This window comes from Aquarana catesbeiana, linkage group LG04, assembly GCF_042186555.1.
Source record: "Aquarana catesbeiana isolate 2022-GZ linkage group LG04, ASM4218655v1, whole genome shotgun sequence".
Lineage (NCBI taxonomy): Eukaryota > Metazoa > Chordata > Amphibia > Anura > Ranidae > Aquarana > Aquarana catesbeiana.
In genome coordinates, this window is record NC_133327.1 from 620521844 (window position 1) to 620535798 (window position 13955).

Here is a 13955-nt window from a genome sequence, read left to right on the forward strand (position 1 = left end):
AAACTTCTAACATTTACGGATGATGGAGGCCACTGTGCTTATTGGGACCTTCAATGCTGCAGAAATTTTTCTGTACCCTTCCCCAGATCTGTGATTTAATACAATCCTGTCTCAGAGGTCTAAATGCAATTCCTTGGACTGCATGGCTTGATTTGTGCTCTGACATACATGGTTAATTGTGGGACCTAATATAGACATTAGAGATGTGCTCAGGCATGTTCGGGATCCTAGTCCCAACCCACCTGCCCAATCACACCAGGAAGTAGAGGCTGCACACTGCTAATCACAGGCATTGAGACATTTCCCTGTCTGCGCCTGAACAGACCGGGAAATGTCTCACTGCCTGTGATTAGTGGCGTGCAGTGTCGGCTTCCTGGCCAGATGGGGCAGGTGGGGTGGGACTAGGATCCAAACACGCCTTTGCCCATCTCTAATAGACAGGTGTGTGCTTTTACAAATCATGTCCACTCAATTGACTTTACCACAGGTGGACTCTAATCAAGTTGTAGAAACATCTCAAGGACGATCAGTGGAAACAGGATCTGAGCTCAGTTTTAAGTGTCATGGCACAGGCTGTGAATACTTATTATGTACATAGGATTTTTTTTTTTTGTTTTTTATTTTTAATAAATTTGCAAAGATTTCAAAGAAACTTCTTTCAAGTTGTCATTATGGGGTATTGTTTGTAGATTTTTGAGGAAAATAATGAATCTATTCCATTTTGGAATAAGGCTGTAAAATAACAAAATGTGGAAAAAGTGAAGCGCTGTGAATACTTTCCGGATGCACTGCAAGTCTTCGTGGGCTAACACAGAGCATTTTTGTGGACTGATTGGTGCCATTCAATGCCAGACACCCTATACCCTATTTGTGTGTAGTTTACCTTCATTGTGCAATTCCAATTTTTGGAACTCTATATCTCGGATTATAGGCACTATATTACATTGCTTTTGAGAATATATTTATACTATTTTCAGGTCACATCTGGGTATACATTCTTATTGTTTTTATGTTCTAGAGAAGCTTTCTTATATACCCCAAGGTGCACGTACCCTTTTGAATCAGTGTTGCAAACACATTTTTCAAGTTTTTTCACATTTTTGAGTTCATGCGATTTTATGTGATATTTGATCGCCTACATATTTTTACTTTAATCGCATTATCATTTATAGTATTTGGAATCTTCTGTGATATACTACATAATATTCTTTTGTTCATATATAGGTTTATTTGAGTATATGCGATTTCACATCATTTAAATAGTTGCCTTGGGATTTGCACACCCAACTGTTTTATGTTTGCCTGTAAAATTCACTTACACTCCAGTTTTTCAATATTATATTATATGTGTGTTCAGGTGACTATATGCGATTTCACATCGCTTATGCGGTCGCATTCTGAAGTAGCATATTCCAGTTACACATCTAATTGTTTTCTTTTGTTTGTAACTTTTATACACTCTAGCCATTGAGTGTTATATTATTGTATCTATAACACAATCTGCCTCCAGATTTCCATTCTGGTTAAGTCCTTGTGTATTATATACATCATTAGCGCTAAATATTTATTATATATTTCACAATACAATTAGTCTGATTGTCGTGTTGGCTGCTCAAATCTGAGGTCGGCGCAGTATTTCCACTACTTTTTACTATGCTTTACTGCATATACAGACAGACTGATTTTACTGTTGTGGGTTTAGTAACACTTTAACTGAACTTTCTGTCTCTGTCTGGTTTGTGGTTCCTGGCAAAGACAAAACACAAACCAGACAATAAAAAAATTTAAAATAGGGTTCAAGTATTTGTTTAGTTCGAATACATGCCTCATGTAGACTCAACACGTTTTGATGGATCTTCCTCAGGATCCATGGGAAAGATCAGCATGATGAAACCCATAATGTTCATTGTATTAAAACCATAGATTCACTGGAATCCTGCAAGAGTGCGTCGCTTCTCCATCCCTTGGGGGGGAAGGGTAGGAGGTTCTCATAAGATAAGGTGTACAGAAAAAGTGTTAGAAATCCCTCAATAGTCATCCATAATCCAATTAGATGCACACATCAATTAGAAGATAAAGGAGGTGTACATGGAGTCATCTATGTTTCAAGCAGAGCAAAGAGGGTTGTGGGCTTTTCCGCATCCTATTGTCAAACCATTCTGCGTGTCTGTCTGCAGGATGGGCAACCAAAAATGATCAGAGGTCAGCTGGGTAGGAAGTCTTTTCCAAAATATTGTTTCCTTCACACTCAGAGTTCCAGCGGTCAGTCACTCCTTGCATTTATATGTTCCTTTAAAAGTCCTTGGCTTTTACCACTTTGTATGATCTGGGTTGTACTATCCTTCAGGTGGGTTTGTGACTGATACAGATGTGATGTCAGGGAGACTTGCTCAAGTCTCAGGCTGCTGCCTCTCTGAAAGTGATGGAAAGGCGCTCTGTAGGGTAATCATGGATGAGTGTAGAGGCGCGCTCAGTATAATAGTTTGTCACACTTGTGATTATATTAAAGACGTTAATTGAAGTTCACAGGTGATAGAAAAAGCCAACTCATTTCAGGGGAGCTCCCTCCCCCTTCATCAGGGCTGTGATGGCGGATGTGGTTAGAAGCAGACCTGGAACTGGTAAATTACTATGAGTATGACACTTTTGGAAATGTCAGATTGTAAAGAACCAGCATATATTTCTGCCATAGGTACCATGTATCTCTTTGCATCTATCAAACATATAGCAAAATGCTGACAGTGATGTATTTACCAACCCAAAAAGGAGCACATGAACATGGGTCATTGTTAGGGTTTACATACTCCTACTTCAGTAGTAGGGCAAGGTAACCAATAGAAAGACAATTGTGGTGGGGGGAAAGGGAAGCATTTCATTTTCCTGCTCAAAGTAGTTGTGTGTGTATCAGAGCTCTCAGGGTGTCAAGAACTGATCAACCATATTATCATCACACAAAATATTGAATAGACCTTGTCGATTAGGGTGCTTTCACAACCATCAACTGACATCCCATGGAATATAAGTGAAATATGTTGCTTGCACATCTGGGATCTTGTTCATAATTCTAAACCTATAGATCCACATATATGGTTCAATTTTTGAGATCCCAGCATAATGCAACCTTTTGGAGCCAAGCAAAACCCCTTTCCTCAGACATGTGTTGAGTGCATTAACAAACTCACAGCTATTAAAAGGAAAATCTCCCCAATTCTTCTCTATAACCTGATCTAACTCTCTGACTCCATCCCTCATATCACCCAGAAATCAGAGACATGCCTTTGCTCTACTGTGTGAAACATTGGGAAATCTCACGCTTTTAGGTACTGGGCCTCTAAAAATATCAACATACAGAAGTCGGAAAACATTTGGAAGATCTTCACAGCTGAATTTTTAACAAATTTTGCAGATTGATGTCTCACCAACCCACAATCTACAGGCCTCATCTTTTTCCTGTATTGGGTCCTTATATTTACAAATTGTATATGACAAAAGTAGAAATTTAGGTAGCACATTGTACAGTGCAAACTAGAATGAGGTTTGGTCAAATGTCACCAAGAGCTCCACCAACACTATAGCTCTCGAAGACATACAGGTGCATCTCATAAAATTAGAATATCTTCAGAAAGTGAAACTCATATATTTTATATAGATGCGTTACACACAGGGTGATATATTTCAAGCTTTATTTCTTTTAATTTTGATGATTATGGCTTACAGCCATAATCATGATGATTTGGGGAGCCATTTTCCAGCAGGACTTGCCACCTGCCCACACTGCCAAAAGTACCAATACTTTGTTTAATGCTCATGGTATCACTGTGTTTGATTGGCCAGCAAACTCGCCTGACCTAAACCCCATAGAAAATTTGTGGGGTCCTGTCAAGAGGAAGATGAGACACCAGACCCAACAATGCAGATGAGCTGAAGGCCGCTATCAAAGCAACCTGGGCTTCCATAACACCTCAGCAATGCCACAGGGTGATCTCCTCCATGCCGCATTGATGCAGTAATTCATGCAAACGGAGCCCCAACCAAGTATTGAGTGCATACTATACTGTACATGGACATACTTTTCAGTAAGCCAACATTTTTGTATTAAAAATCCTTTTTTATTGGTCTTATGTACTATTAAAATTTTTTGAGATACTGAATTTGGGGTTTTTACTACCTGTAAGCCATAATCATTACAATTAAAAGAAAGAAATGCTTGAAATATATCACTCTGTGTGTAACGCATCTATATGATATGAGTTTCACTTTTTGAATTGAATTACCGAAATAAATTAACTTTTTGATGATATTCTAATTTTATAAGATGCACCTGTATAAGGTCCTTCTGTGCTGGTACATAACCCCTAAAGGAATCATAAATCATCAATTCTGTTTCCCCAATGGATGTGCCCCAAGGTACAGAAGTTATGGATTTGGGTACATAACCTTATTAGATGACTTTTACATTGTACCCCTCCCATGGAACACATAGGAAGCCTCTTGTAAAAGAAACTATTATCTCTAAAAAAAAAATACAAAGGAGAAATTTGCTACATCTTTATTTGTAGCCAATTGACAGACAAAAACAAACGTATTGGGAGGTAAAATAGAGGCTTGCAAGCATCCTTATTAATAATGTAGATGAGCACTGTTGACATTTTTCTGTCGACAGGGACATTTGCCCCCATATTGCTGAGAACACAATGGGGTTGATTTACTAAAAATGAAGAGTGCAAAATCTGGTGCAGCTCTGAATAGAAACCAATCAGCATCCAGGTTTTATTATCAAAGCTTAAAGTGATACTAAAGTCTCTGTTATTTTTATAGAAAAAACAAAAAATGTTATACTTGCTCTGTGCAGTGGTTTTGCACAGAGCAGCCCAGATCCTCCTCTTCTCGGCTTCCCTGTCGGCGCTCCTAGTCCCTCCCTCCTGGCGAGTGCCCCCCACTGCAAGCAGCTTGCTATGGGGGCAGCCGAGCCGCAGCTCTGTGTATCAATTCAGACACGGAGCCACGGTTCTGTCCCGCCTCCTCTCTCTCCTCATTGACTTACTGACTTTGATAGCAGCGGGAGCTAATGGCGCCGCTGCTTTGTCTCAGCCAATCAGGAGGGAGAGTCCCGGACGGCCAAGGGACTCGTGGACATCGCTGGATCGAGAGGGAGCTCAGGTAAGTATGAGGGGCTGCTGCACACAGAAGGCTTTTTATCTTAATGCATTGAATGCATTAAGATAAAAAAAAACCTTCAGCCTTTACAGCCACTTTAATTGAACAAGCTGAAGTTAGAAGCTGATTGGTTTCTATGCAGAGCTGAACCAGATTTTGCACTCCCCAGTTTTAGTAAATCAACCCCAGTATGTCCATGAAAACATGTTGGTGGAGAGCTCAGCTGACAGAAATCCCAACTGTGCATGTCCACTAAGGTGTGTGCGATGCCCCTCCCTCATAGCATTGTAAAACTGAGCATTTTAAGCGAGGAATAGAAGTATCATGCATGCAAAATATTTTGCCCCTGCACAGCAGTCAGTGCATGTAAGTGCTCTGCATTGCAATCCACGTCCATAACAAGGTGCATTGGGGTGCCATTCAAAATGAATGACACAGCTTTGCACCAATGCATCTAATGTGCAGTGATGCATATTACCATAACAAGATAGGGGAAGATTTACTAAAACTGGGGCACTCAGAATCTGGTGCAGCTCCGCATGGGAGCCAATCGGCTTCTAAGCTCAGCTTGTTCAATTTAGCTTTGGCAATAAAACCTGGAAGCTGATTGGTTTCTATGCAGAAGTGAGCATGAGTTTGTACTCTGCAGCTTTAGTAAATAAGCCCCAATGTGTTTGAAAGTATTTGCACATTATTTTGGATGTGTTGTATCATGCACTTTATGGTATAGTAGGAGTTTTTTAGTCACTTTGTAAGGATTTATTTTAAGAGAGTGCAGCACCCTTTTTTTTCTTTATTGCATCACTATTCACCTTTGTGGATTATAGGTTGGTGTTCAGCTGGTGGATATAAGTGTAGAGGGTGGTTTCTAAGCAGAGAAAACAAATGTATTAATAACACTCTAAGGATTCCTACAAAACATAATCCTCTGCAGCTATGGATATTTTTATATGGCAAATAGAAACATTAGTTGAACAGATTTTTGATCAATCAGAAGACAATGACAGTATGAGCGTGGGGAGTAGTTTCAAACAACTAAAATACACCATGGACAAGCAAATAAGGGCATGGTGGGACGTAGCCACACTAGAAAAATACATGAGTATAACACCTAGGAGACTAAGGTAGAATGTACAAAGCCGTCCATAACTCTGCCCCCAGCTACATCTCTAACCTAGTCCCAAAATACCAACCAAGCCGCTCTCTTCGGTCATCCCAAGACCTCCTGCTCTCTAGCTCCCTTGTCCCCTCCTCCCATGCTCACCTCCAGGATTTCTCCAGAGCTTCTCCTATCCTTTGGAATTCCCTACCCCAATCTGTCCGATTGTCCCCTAATCTATCCATCTTTAGGCGATCCCTGAAAACCCTTCTGTTCAAAGAAGCCTATCCTGCTTCTAACTAACACTGTTTTATTTCCTCCATCAGCTCACCCCCACACAGCTATTACCTTTTGTATACATTGACCCTCCCTTTTTAGATTGTAAGCTCTAATGAGCAGGGCCCTCTGATTCCTCTTGTACCAAATTGTAATGTAACTGTACTGTCTGCCCTCATGTTGTAAAGCGCTGCACAAACTGTTGGCGCGATATAAAACCTATATAATAATAATAATGCATTTCCTAATGATGATCTAAATGACAAGGAGCTTATGGATGAATGGTTTCAGTTTTTTAATCAATGCGAAAGAAAACTACTTGGCATGATCATACAAAGAAGAAATGCAACAGAGCTACAGAAAGTGAAATTAAAATTCATATGTTTAACCACTTCAGCCCCGGAAGGATTCACCTCCTTAATGACCAGGCCACTGTGTCGCTTTAACTAATAATTGCGTGGTCTTGCGACTCTGCACCCAAATAAAATTGATGTCCTTTTTTTTTCCTCAAATAGAGCTTTCTTTTGGTGGTGTTTGATCACCCCTGCGGTTTTTATTTTTTGCGCTATAAACAAAAATACCGACAATTTTGGGGGAACAAAAAAAAAGATTTACTTTTTGCTATAATAAATATCCCCCCAAAAATGTAAAAAAACAAATTTCTTCATCCGTTTAGGCCAATATGTATTCTACTACGTATTTTTGACTAAAAAAAAAACGCAATAAGCGTATATTAATTGATTTGTGCAAAAGCTATAACATCTACAAAATAGGGGGATAGATTTATGGCATTATTTATTTATTTACTTTACTAGTAATGGCGGTGATCAGCGATTTTTAGTGGGACTGCGACATTGTGGCAGACAGATCGGACACTTTTGACACTTTTTTTGGGACCAGTGATTTTTATACAGCAATCAGTGCTATAAAAGTGCACTGATTACTGTATAAATGACACTAGCAAGGAAGGTGTTAACATTAGGGGCGATCAATGGGTTAAGTGTGTCCTAGGTAGGTGTTTCTAACTGTGGGGGGGAGTGTACTGACAGGGAGTACAGAGAGATTGCTGTTCCTGATCACTAGGAACAGACAATCTCTCTCTTCTCCCCTGACAGAACAGGGATCTGTTTGTTTACATTGACAGATCCCCATTCTGCCTCTCTGAGGAGCGATTGCGGGTGGCCGGCCACGCGCATCAGGTCGGCGGGCGCGCGCCCACTATATCTCTTAAACGAACCGCCGTACCAGTGCAGCGTTATGCGCAATAGAGCCTACCTGCCGCTATATATCGGCAGCAGATGGTCGGCAAGTGGTTAAAGAAACAAACAACTTCTGGCCTTTTATAGAAATTAATGAATACAAAGAGAAATTAAGGGTTTTACATGAATTTATTAAAAAAATTGGATTTGGATAGGAAAAAAGATCAAAGTACCACAGAGATACAGTTGATTATAGAAACCAACAAGTCATGACAGGAGGGAAAAATGGAAGGAATGATAAAATCTAAGGAATTGTTCATTGAAAGGGAGGTTATACAGGAGGATGGGTGGAAACCAGTAACCACCAATAGGAAACCAAATGAAAAGTGGAATACCTGGGGGAAAACTTTTGAAGAACAAATGAATATAAAAAATATTTACCCCAGAAAAATCAGAGGGAACCAAAGTGTAAGGATTTCCACATTTAATTGGTTTGAACAAATATACAGGAAGAACACAAAGGAGAGGACCTCAAAATAGGAGTTTTTCAGCAGGGAATCCCAGCAACAATCACCAGGGGGGAATTTCAGGAATTACATGCAAGGAAGAGGAAGCAGAATTTTGTGGTAACCCCAACCAATAGAGGGATGGGGAAACAGAAGAGATATAACAAGGCAACAACCAGGAACATGGAGACACAACAAAGGAGAAGGATGAGAGGATGCAGGGGGCACCAGAATAAAAAGAAAGAAAATTGGGGGGGAAGAAAGCAAAAGTGTTTTGTTTTTTTTTACCCAGAAGCACAACACATTTAAAAATGTAAAGAAATGTGTTTCATGTGACCGTACACATGTAACATATGTACTGGAGTACCCCTGTGGGTTACAATATGTTGGAAGGACCATGAGAAAATTATCTGTTAAAAAAGGTGAGCACATAAATAATAATAGGAAAGGTTTTAAAAAACACAGTGCTTCAAGGCATTTCCCTGACCATCATAATTGTGACCCCCAGGAGCCTAATTATGATGTTGACAGAATTTTTAAAATCTGGAGGAGTACAAATCTAAAGAATGCTATATCGCAGAATGAAACCTTGTGGATCCATGACACTAGGAACTCTAGAACCTGATCGCCTGAATGTTGATATTGACTTATATATATACACAGTATATTTAAACTTTTTTATTATATATTCATTTTATATGCCCATTTTATATATTGCTTTTATTTATTTTTATACTTAATAATGGCCTAGTATACATTTTTAATATTTTAATTTTTAGATATAATTTATAAGGGCCCAAAGACACATGAGCATTAATTTATGTACATGCCCCTCAATAACTTGGTGGTTTAGCATTTTCACATTATATGCCCCGGAGTCTTATCAGGAAACCATAAGGTGGCAATAATAAAATCCCAACTAGGCGGATTGTCACTTCTACAAATGTCCACTAGGGGGAACATAGGGGAAATGGCATGTCTATTAGGAATAGATTGTTGTGGAGGTATAAAAATGGCAGAGGTGGCATGCACCATCCCCTGGCAATGACCAGCAAAGATGAAATGCGTTGGGCGGGGCAACCACATAAATTTGGAAAACGGAGCTTGTAAAAATGTGAAAGTCATGAATAAAAATTTCACAGGAACAGGTGTATTCCAATGGGGACACCTTTTCTGTCTAGGAAGGGATATCACCTCACTTTCAAGAGATTTTCTCTTACTTCTTGCAGTGTCTCTGGGCAGGAAGTAAAGAGAAATCTCCCCGATGGGATGCACACAGAAACAACCTGAGAGGGGTCATAGTCTATACAAAAAATAAAAATGTTTGGCTTTGCATTCACTTTAAGTGAAACACAGCAATAATAACTCAAAATATGTTTTTGTTGAATATACACTATAGATTCTTTGTAAAACTGTCTGTTACTTTTGGTTTGTTTTAGGTTTTTGAGCCTCGTGAGTGGAAGTGCTGAAGACATTGGATCAGAAAAAATTCAAAGGAAAATTAATGAGTTCGTCCAAAGAGAAGGAGTTGATAAAATATCTGAGAAGCTGAAGACGAATGTGTTCACATTGCAGCTAATTATAGACGGTCTCTGCCAACCTGAAGGCTATGACATTCGTACAGGTATGGTATAGACTGCTAGCTGCTGCATGCCTGTTGTAAACATGTAGGATGCTTAATGAGGTTGAGAGTTTGCCTAAGGCTGGGTTCACACTATTGCGAATTGGATGTGGGTTCCCCCCGCATCCAATTCGCATCAGCAAGAGATTTTGACCGGCTCTCTATGGAGCCGGTTCACATATCTCCGCTGTGGCTCCGGTGCGAATTTGCACAGAGGTCCTGTGTGTCTTTAGGCCTGTTTCAGGTCCAAATTCAGCCAAATATTCAGGCTGAAATAGGACCTAAAACGGTAAACGGGGACGCGCTAGACCCCTGCTGTGAGCCGCATGCGATGATAGTGTGAACCCAGCCTCAATAGGAAATGTGACAGGTTCTCTTAAAAGAACAGCACCCACCTGCTGATATCAATGTTTGCTGCACTATTCATCTGTTCTCTTACTCTGCCTGAGCCATTGGCTCAGGTCCTTCCACTTATAGGAGAGTTTTATGTCAATTTACATGAGATGCATTTTAGGGTTTCATATTGGTCAGCAGAGCTTCCCTTCGAGAAACAACTGGAATGAATGCCAGGGAAAATGCAGATTTAGCAATGCCTTGGATACTTTTATACACAAGAAAAGGCAAAAGGCCTAAGTTTTCTGTAAGAAACAAAGCACAGGGTCCAAACAATGCCACGTGAAGAAGCCTTAACCCTAAGTAAGTTCCAACACCATCCAGCATGCAGGGCTCAAAATTTAAAGTCCTGAGCTACTGGCTAGGCCTTAAGGGTTACTCGCCACCAGTTTACCCCCACCCAACCCCTACCATTCCCCGCCTCTAAATACGCCCTCATAAATTATCTCATGAAGTGACACATAAATGTTTTATGCAGAATTAAGTTACAAAAATAAATATTAACAACAACTTTATCAGTGCCCAACAGCACAGCCTCGCCAGTGCCCATCAATGCAGCCTCGCCGGTGCCCATCAATCCAGCGTGACCTGTGCCCATCAATCCAGCGTGACCTGTGCCCATCAGTGCAGCGTGACCTGTGCCCATTAATGAAGTATAACCAGTGCCCATCGATTCAGTGTGACCTGTGCCCATCAGTGCAGCCTCACCTGTGCAGAGGAAGAGGCGGGCCAGCCAGATCATCAGAGAGCGGGGATTGCCCGCTGTAAACACTTTCATTTGAATTGTTCACAGTCCTGCCTCCTGTCCTGGTGCCTTTGAATGACGTCACACATCCCAGCATTGGACCGGTGCTCTGTCTGTCAAAGGCGCCGGGCCAGGACACGGGACTGTGTGACTGGCTGGGAAAACAGCTCTCATTCAACACTGCCTGCCGGCGGTGCTCCCCCCCCCCCCTTCAGAGGCAGCCCCACACTCACTAGCAATCATTTTCCACTCACGCATTTTGTGAAAATTGCAAATTTGAGGGCTGAACATGGATATTACACAGGGTTAGCACTTCTGGTTGCAGCAAACAAGCAAAGCACATTGTTCTTTTAAGAGAACATGTTAGCCTTTTTAGAGAAGGCAAAACATATTACATTATTATTTATGCTTCCACAGCAGCCTGTCTTTTGCCTTCTTTGTTGTATTTGGTATGTTCCTTTGTACCTCCTAGTTTTGAACCAGCCATGCACTGGACCTGTTAGACTGACCAGAGGTTGTTGCCACTCTTCCAGAACTGGAAAAATGTAGATATTATTACAACATTTTCACTGCACCAAACCCAAATAGCAGTGTGTGCCTTTTTCTGAATCTCAAGTACTTGAACAAATTTCACCATGTTCATAAGTTCCGTATGCAATCTGTCCAATCGGTGATTTCCTCCTTCCATCAGGGGGATTTCTTGGCCCTGGTGGACACCTGCATATTTCCATTTTGCCACCACATCAGCTCCATCTGCGCTTTGGGTAGGGCAACAACATTTTAAATTAGTGGATCTGCTTTTTAGTCTTGTCACAGCCCTATGGGTGTTCACCAAGGTGCTGGCTTGGTTGCTTTGTCGAGCTCAGAGAATGTCCATTTTGGAGTATCTGGACAATCTGCTTGTGCTGAAGCAGTCAGCAGGCGGACTAGCGGTCAATGTAGAAAAGACAGTACAGACCCTACAGAGTTTCCTCAGTCTTCATAAGTCTTTGTTAGATCTCTCGCACCATCTGGAATATTTGGACCTTGTTCTGAACACAGCCCTGAAACACGTTGTCTTTTCCCAGGTAAAGCATTGGAGCCTCAGATCCAAGATTTCAGTCCTTGCCTCATCCCTCAGTTCATTAAAGGGTTCTGTGCTTTATGGTGGCTTCCTTAAAGATCATGTCTAATGCCCAGTTTCCCTACAAACTGTTGTAACCCAACATTCTGACAGCATGAGACAATTGGGCTCAGTCTCTGGATCTACCCATGCATCTGACCAGCAAAATCTTCAAGGCTCTTCAGTGTTGGTTGTCCAGTCCAACAATAGAATTAGAAAAGTTCTTTGTCCTGATGGTGTGGAAGGCACTGTGGTTCAGAGGAAGCTCGACTAACAATTGAGTTTACCTTCAGCACTTCAGTACTGCCATGGTGGTTGCATATAATATTAACCAAGACGGCACCAAAACTCATGCGGAATTTAAAGACTTGGCCAGAATTTTTCATTCCAGACCTGTCCTCAGTGGACATTCGAGATCTTAAACATTGGCGAATGTACTTTCTAAGCCATCAATGTCTCAATCTCGGAAATGTTTTAGACTCCTGTGGGGTTTTGCCTGACATGGACCTTTTGTTGTCAAGGTTCAACCACAAACTGGACAAGTTTGTCACCAGGACCAGGGAATCTTGGGCCTTCATAATGGATGCCCTCATGACTCTGTGGGGTGAGCCCAAGGGCCTCTTCCTTAAAGTGGTCTCTGCCTGCCTTCTTTAAGCATTGTATGGAGATTGCTCTCCACTGCTTGGATTTGGTTAGGGCTGTGCGCTTCTACCTAGTGGCTACTGCTTCAGTTTGTTAGTCTTACTCCCTTTTTGTGCAGCTTGAGGGTTCCTGCAAATATACTAGAAACGTTGTTTTCCTCTAAGTGGGACTTTATAAGGCAAGAGTCTTCAAAACGTATATCAAAATCACATATATAATTTTATTATCAAAATATTTAAAATCATGACAGAAAAAACGTGAAAAAACTTTAGTAAAAAAGACAAGGATGCCTAACAGTACACATAATGATCACAATAATGATGACATGATTTACAGTACAATGATAAATACAAAAAACACCTCACCAACTTATGCGGCTAAAGTCTGCGCATGTAAAGAGCCCGACGCGTTTTGAGGTTTTAATTGGATTGGAACCTCTTCTTCAGGGGCAGATGATGAGATAAGTGGTTATCTGTACATTTACAAAAAGAGGAGGGTAAGACATCTTAAAGAACGTTCCTAATATAAGAAACGGCATATAATAATAACAATCAAAAATATTTATGAAATGATATTCTCACCGTATAATTTTTGAAACTGTACTAGAAAGCATCAAACTTTAAAAGGGAAGTAGTAGGTACATTGGCCCGCTGACGGGAAACAGACCCATGGACCAAAGCCAATTCCAAGGACACAGTGTAGGCAAGCAGCCCAACAACAGGACACAAAGGGCGTCCTCCCCCACCCACACCAAAACCACTGAAGACACCTGTGGTGAATACTTTTATGTCACCTAAGACAAAAGTGAAAAAATATATATAGTCTAATGGAAAATCCTCCAGGGATATCAAAGAAAAAACATAATCAGCATTAAATGCAAAGAACACAAAGGCAGGGAACGTGAACCTTACATTTAATATATATATAAGAAATATAAGTATAGGTGTAATGAATATATCAATCCGTCCCGTAGCTTACCTATGAATTTACCTAGAATGAAAATCATTCATGTCAGATAGAGGAGAATCGCATGGAGCTTGGCAAAATAGGGATGAGTATTAGGTGACTCTGTGTGACCCAGTCTCACACCAGGGGGGCAGGTGAAACCCTTAAACCCATCAGCATATGATGGCCAAAAAAACAGAAAACAGAAAATGTTGTGTGATTAATTAAAATCACCAAGAAAAACGATGTGCAAAAAGCACAGCCAACCCG

At 40.8% G+C, this 13955-nt stretch overlaps 1 protein-coding gene across 1 annotated transcript in view; it reads left to right on the plus strand.

The window, feature by feature from the left end:
• The window catches only part of LOC141141294 (S1 RNA-binding domain-containing protein 1-like), a 201916-nt gene that overhangs the window by 173979 nt on the left and 13982 nt on the right, over positions 1–13955 (plus strand). Inside the window, exon 20 of the mRNA XM_073628969.1 lies at positions 9677–9861. Within this exon, the coding sequence (XP_073485070.1) occupies positions 9677–9861 (185 nt within the window). The remainder of the gene's footprint in view (positions 1–9676; positions 9862–13955) is intronic.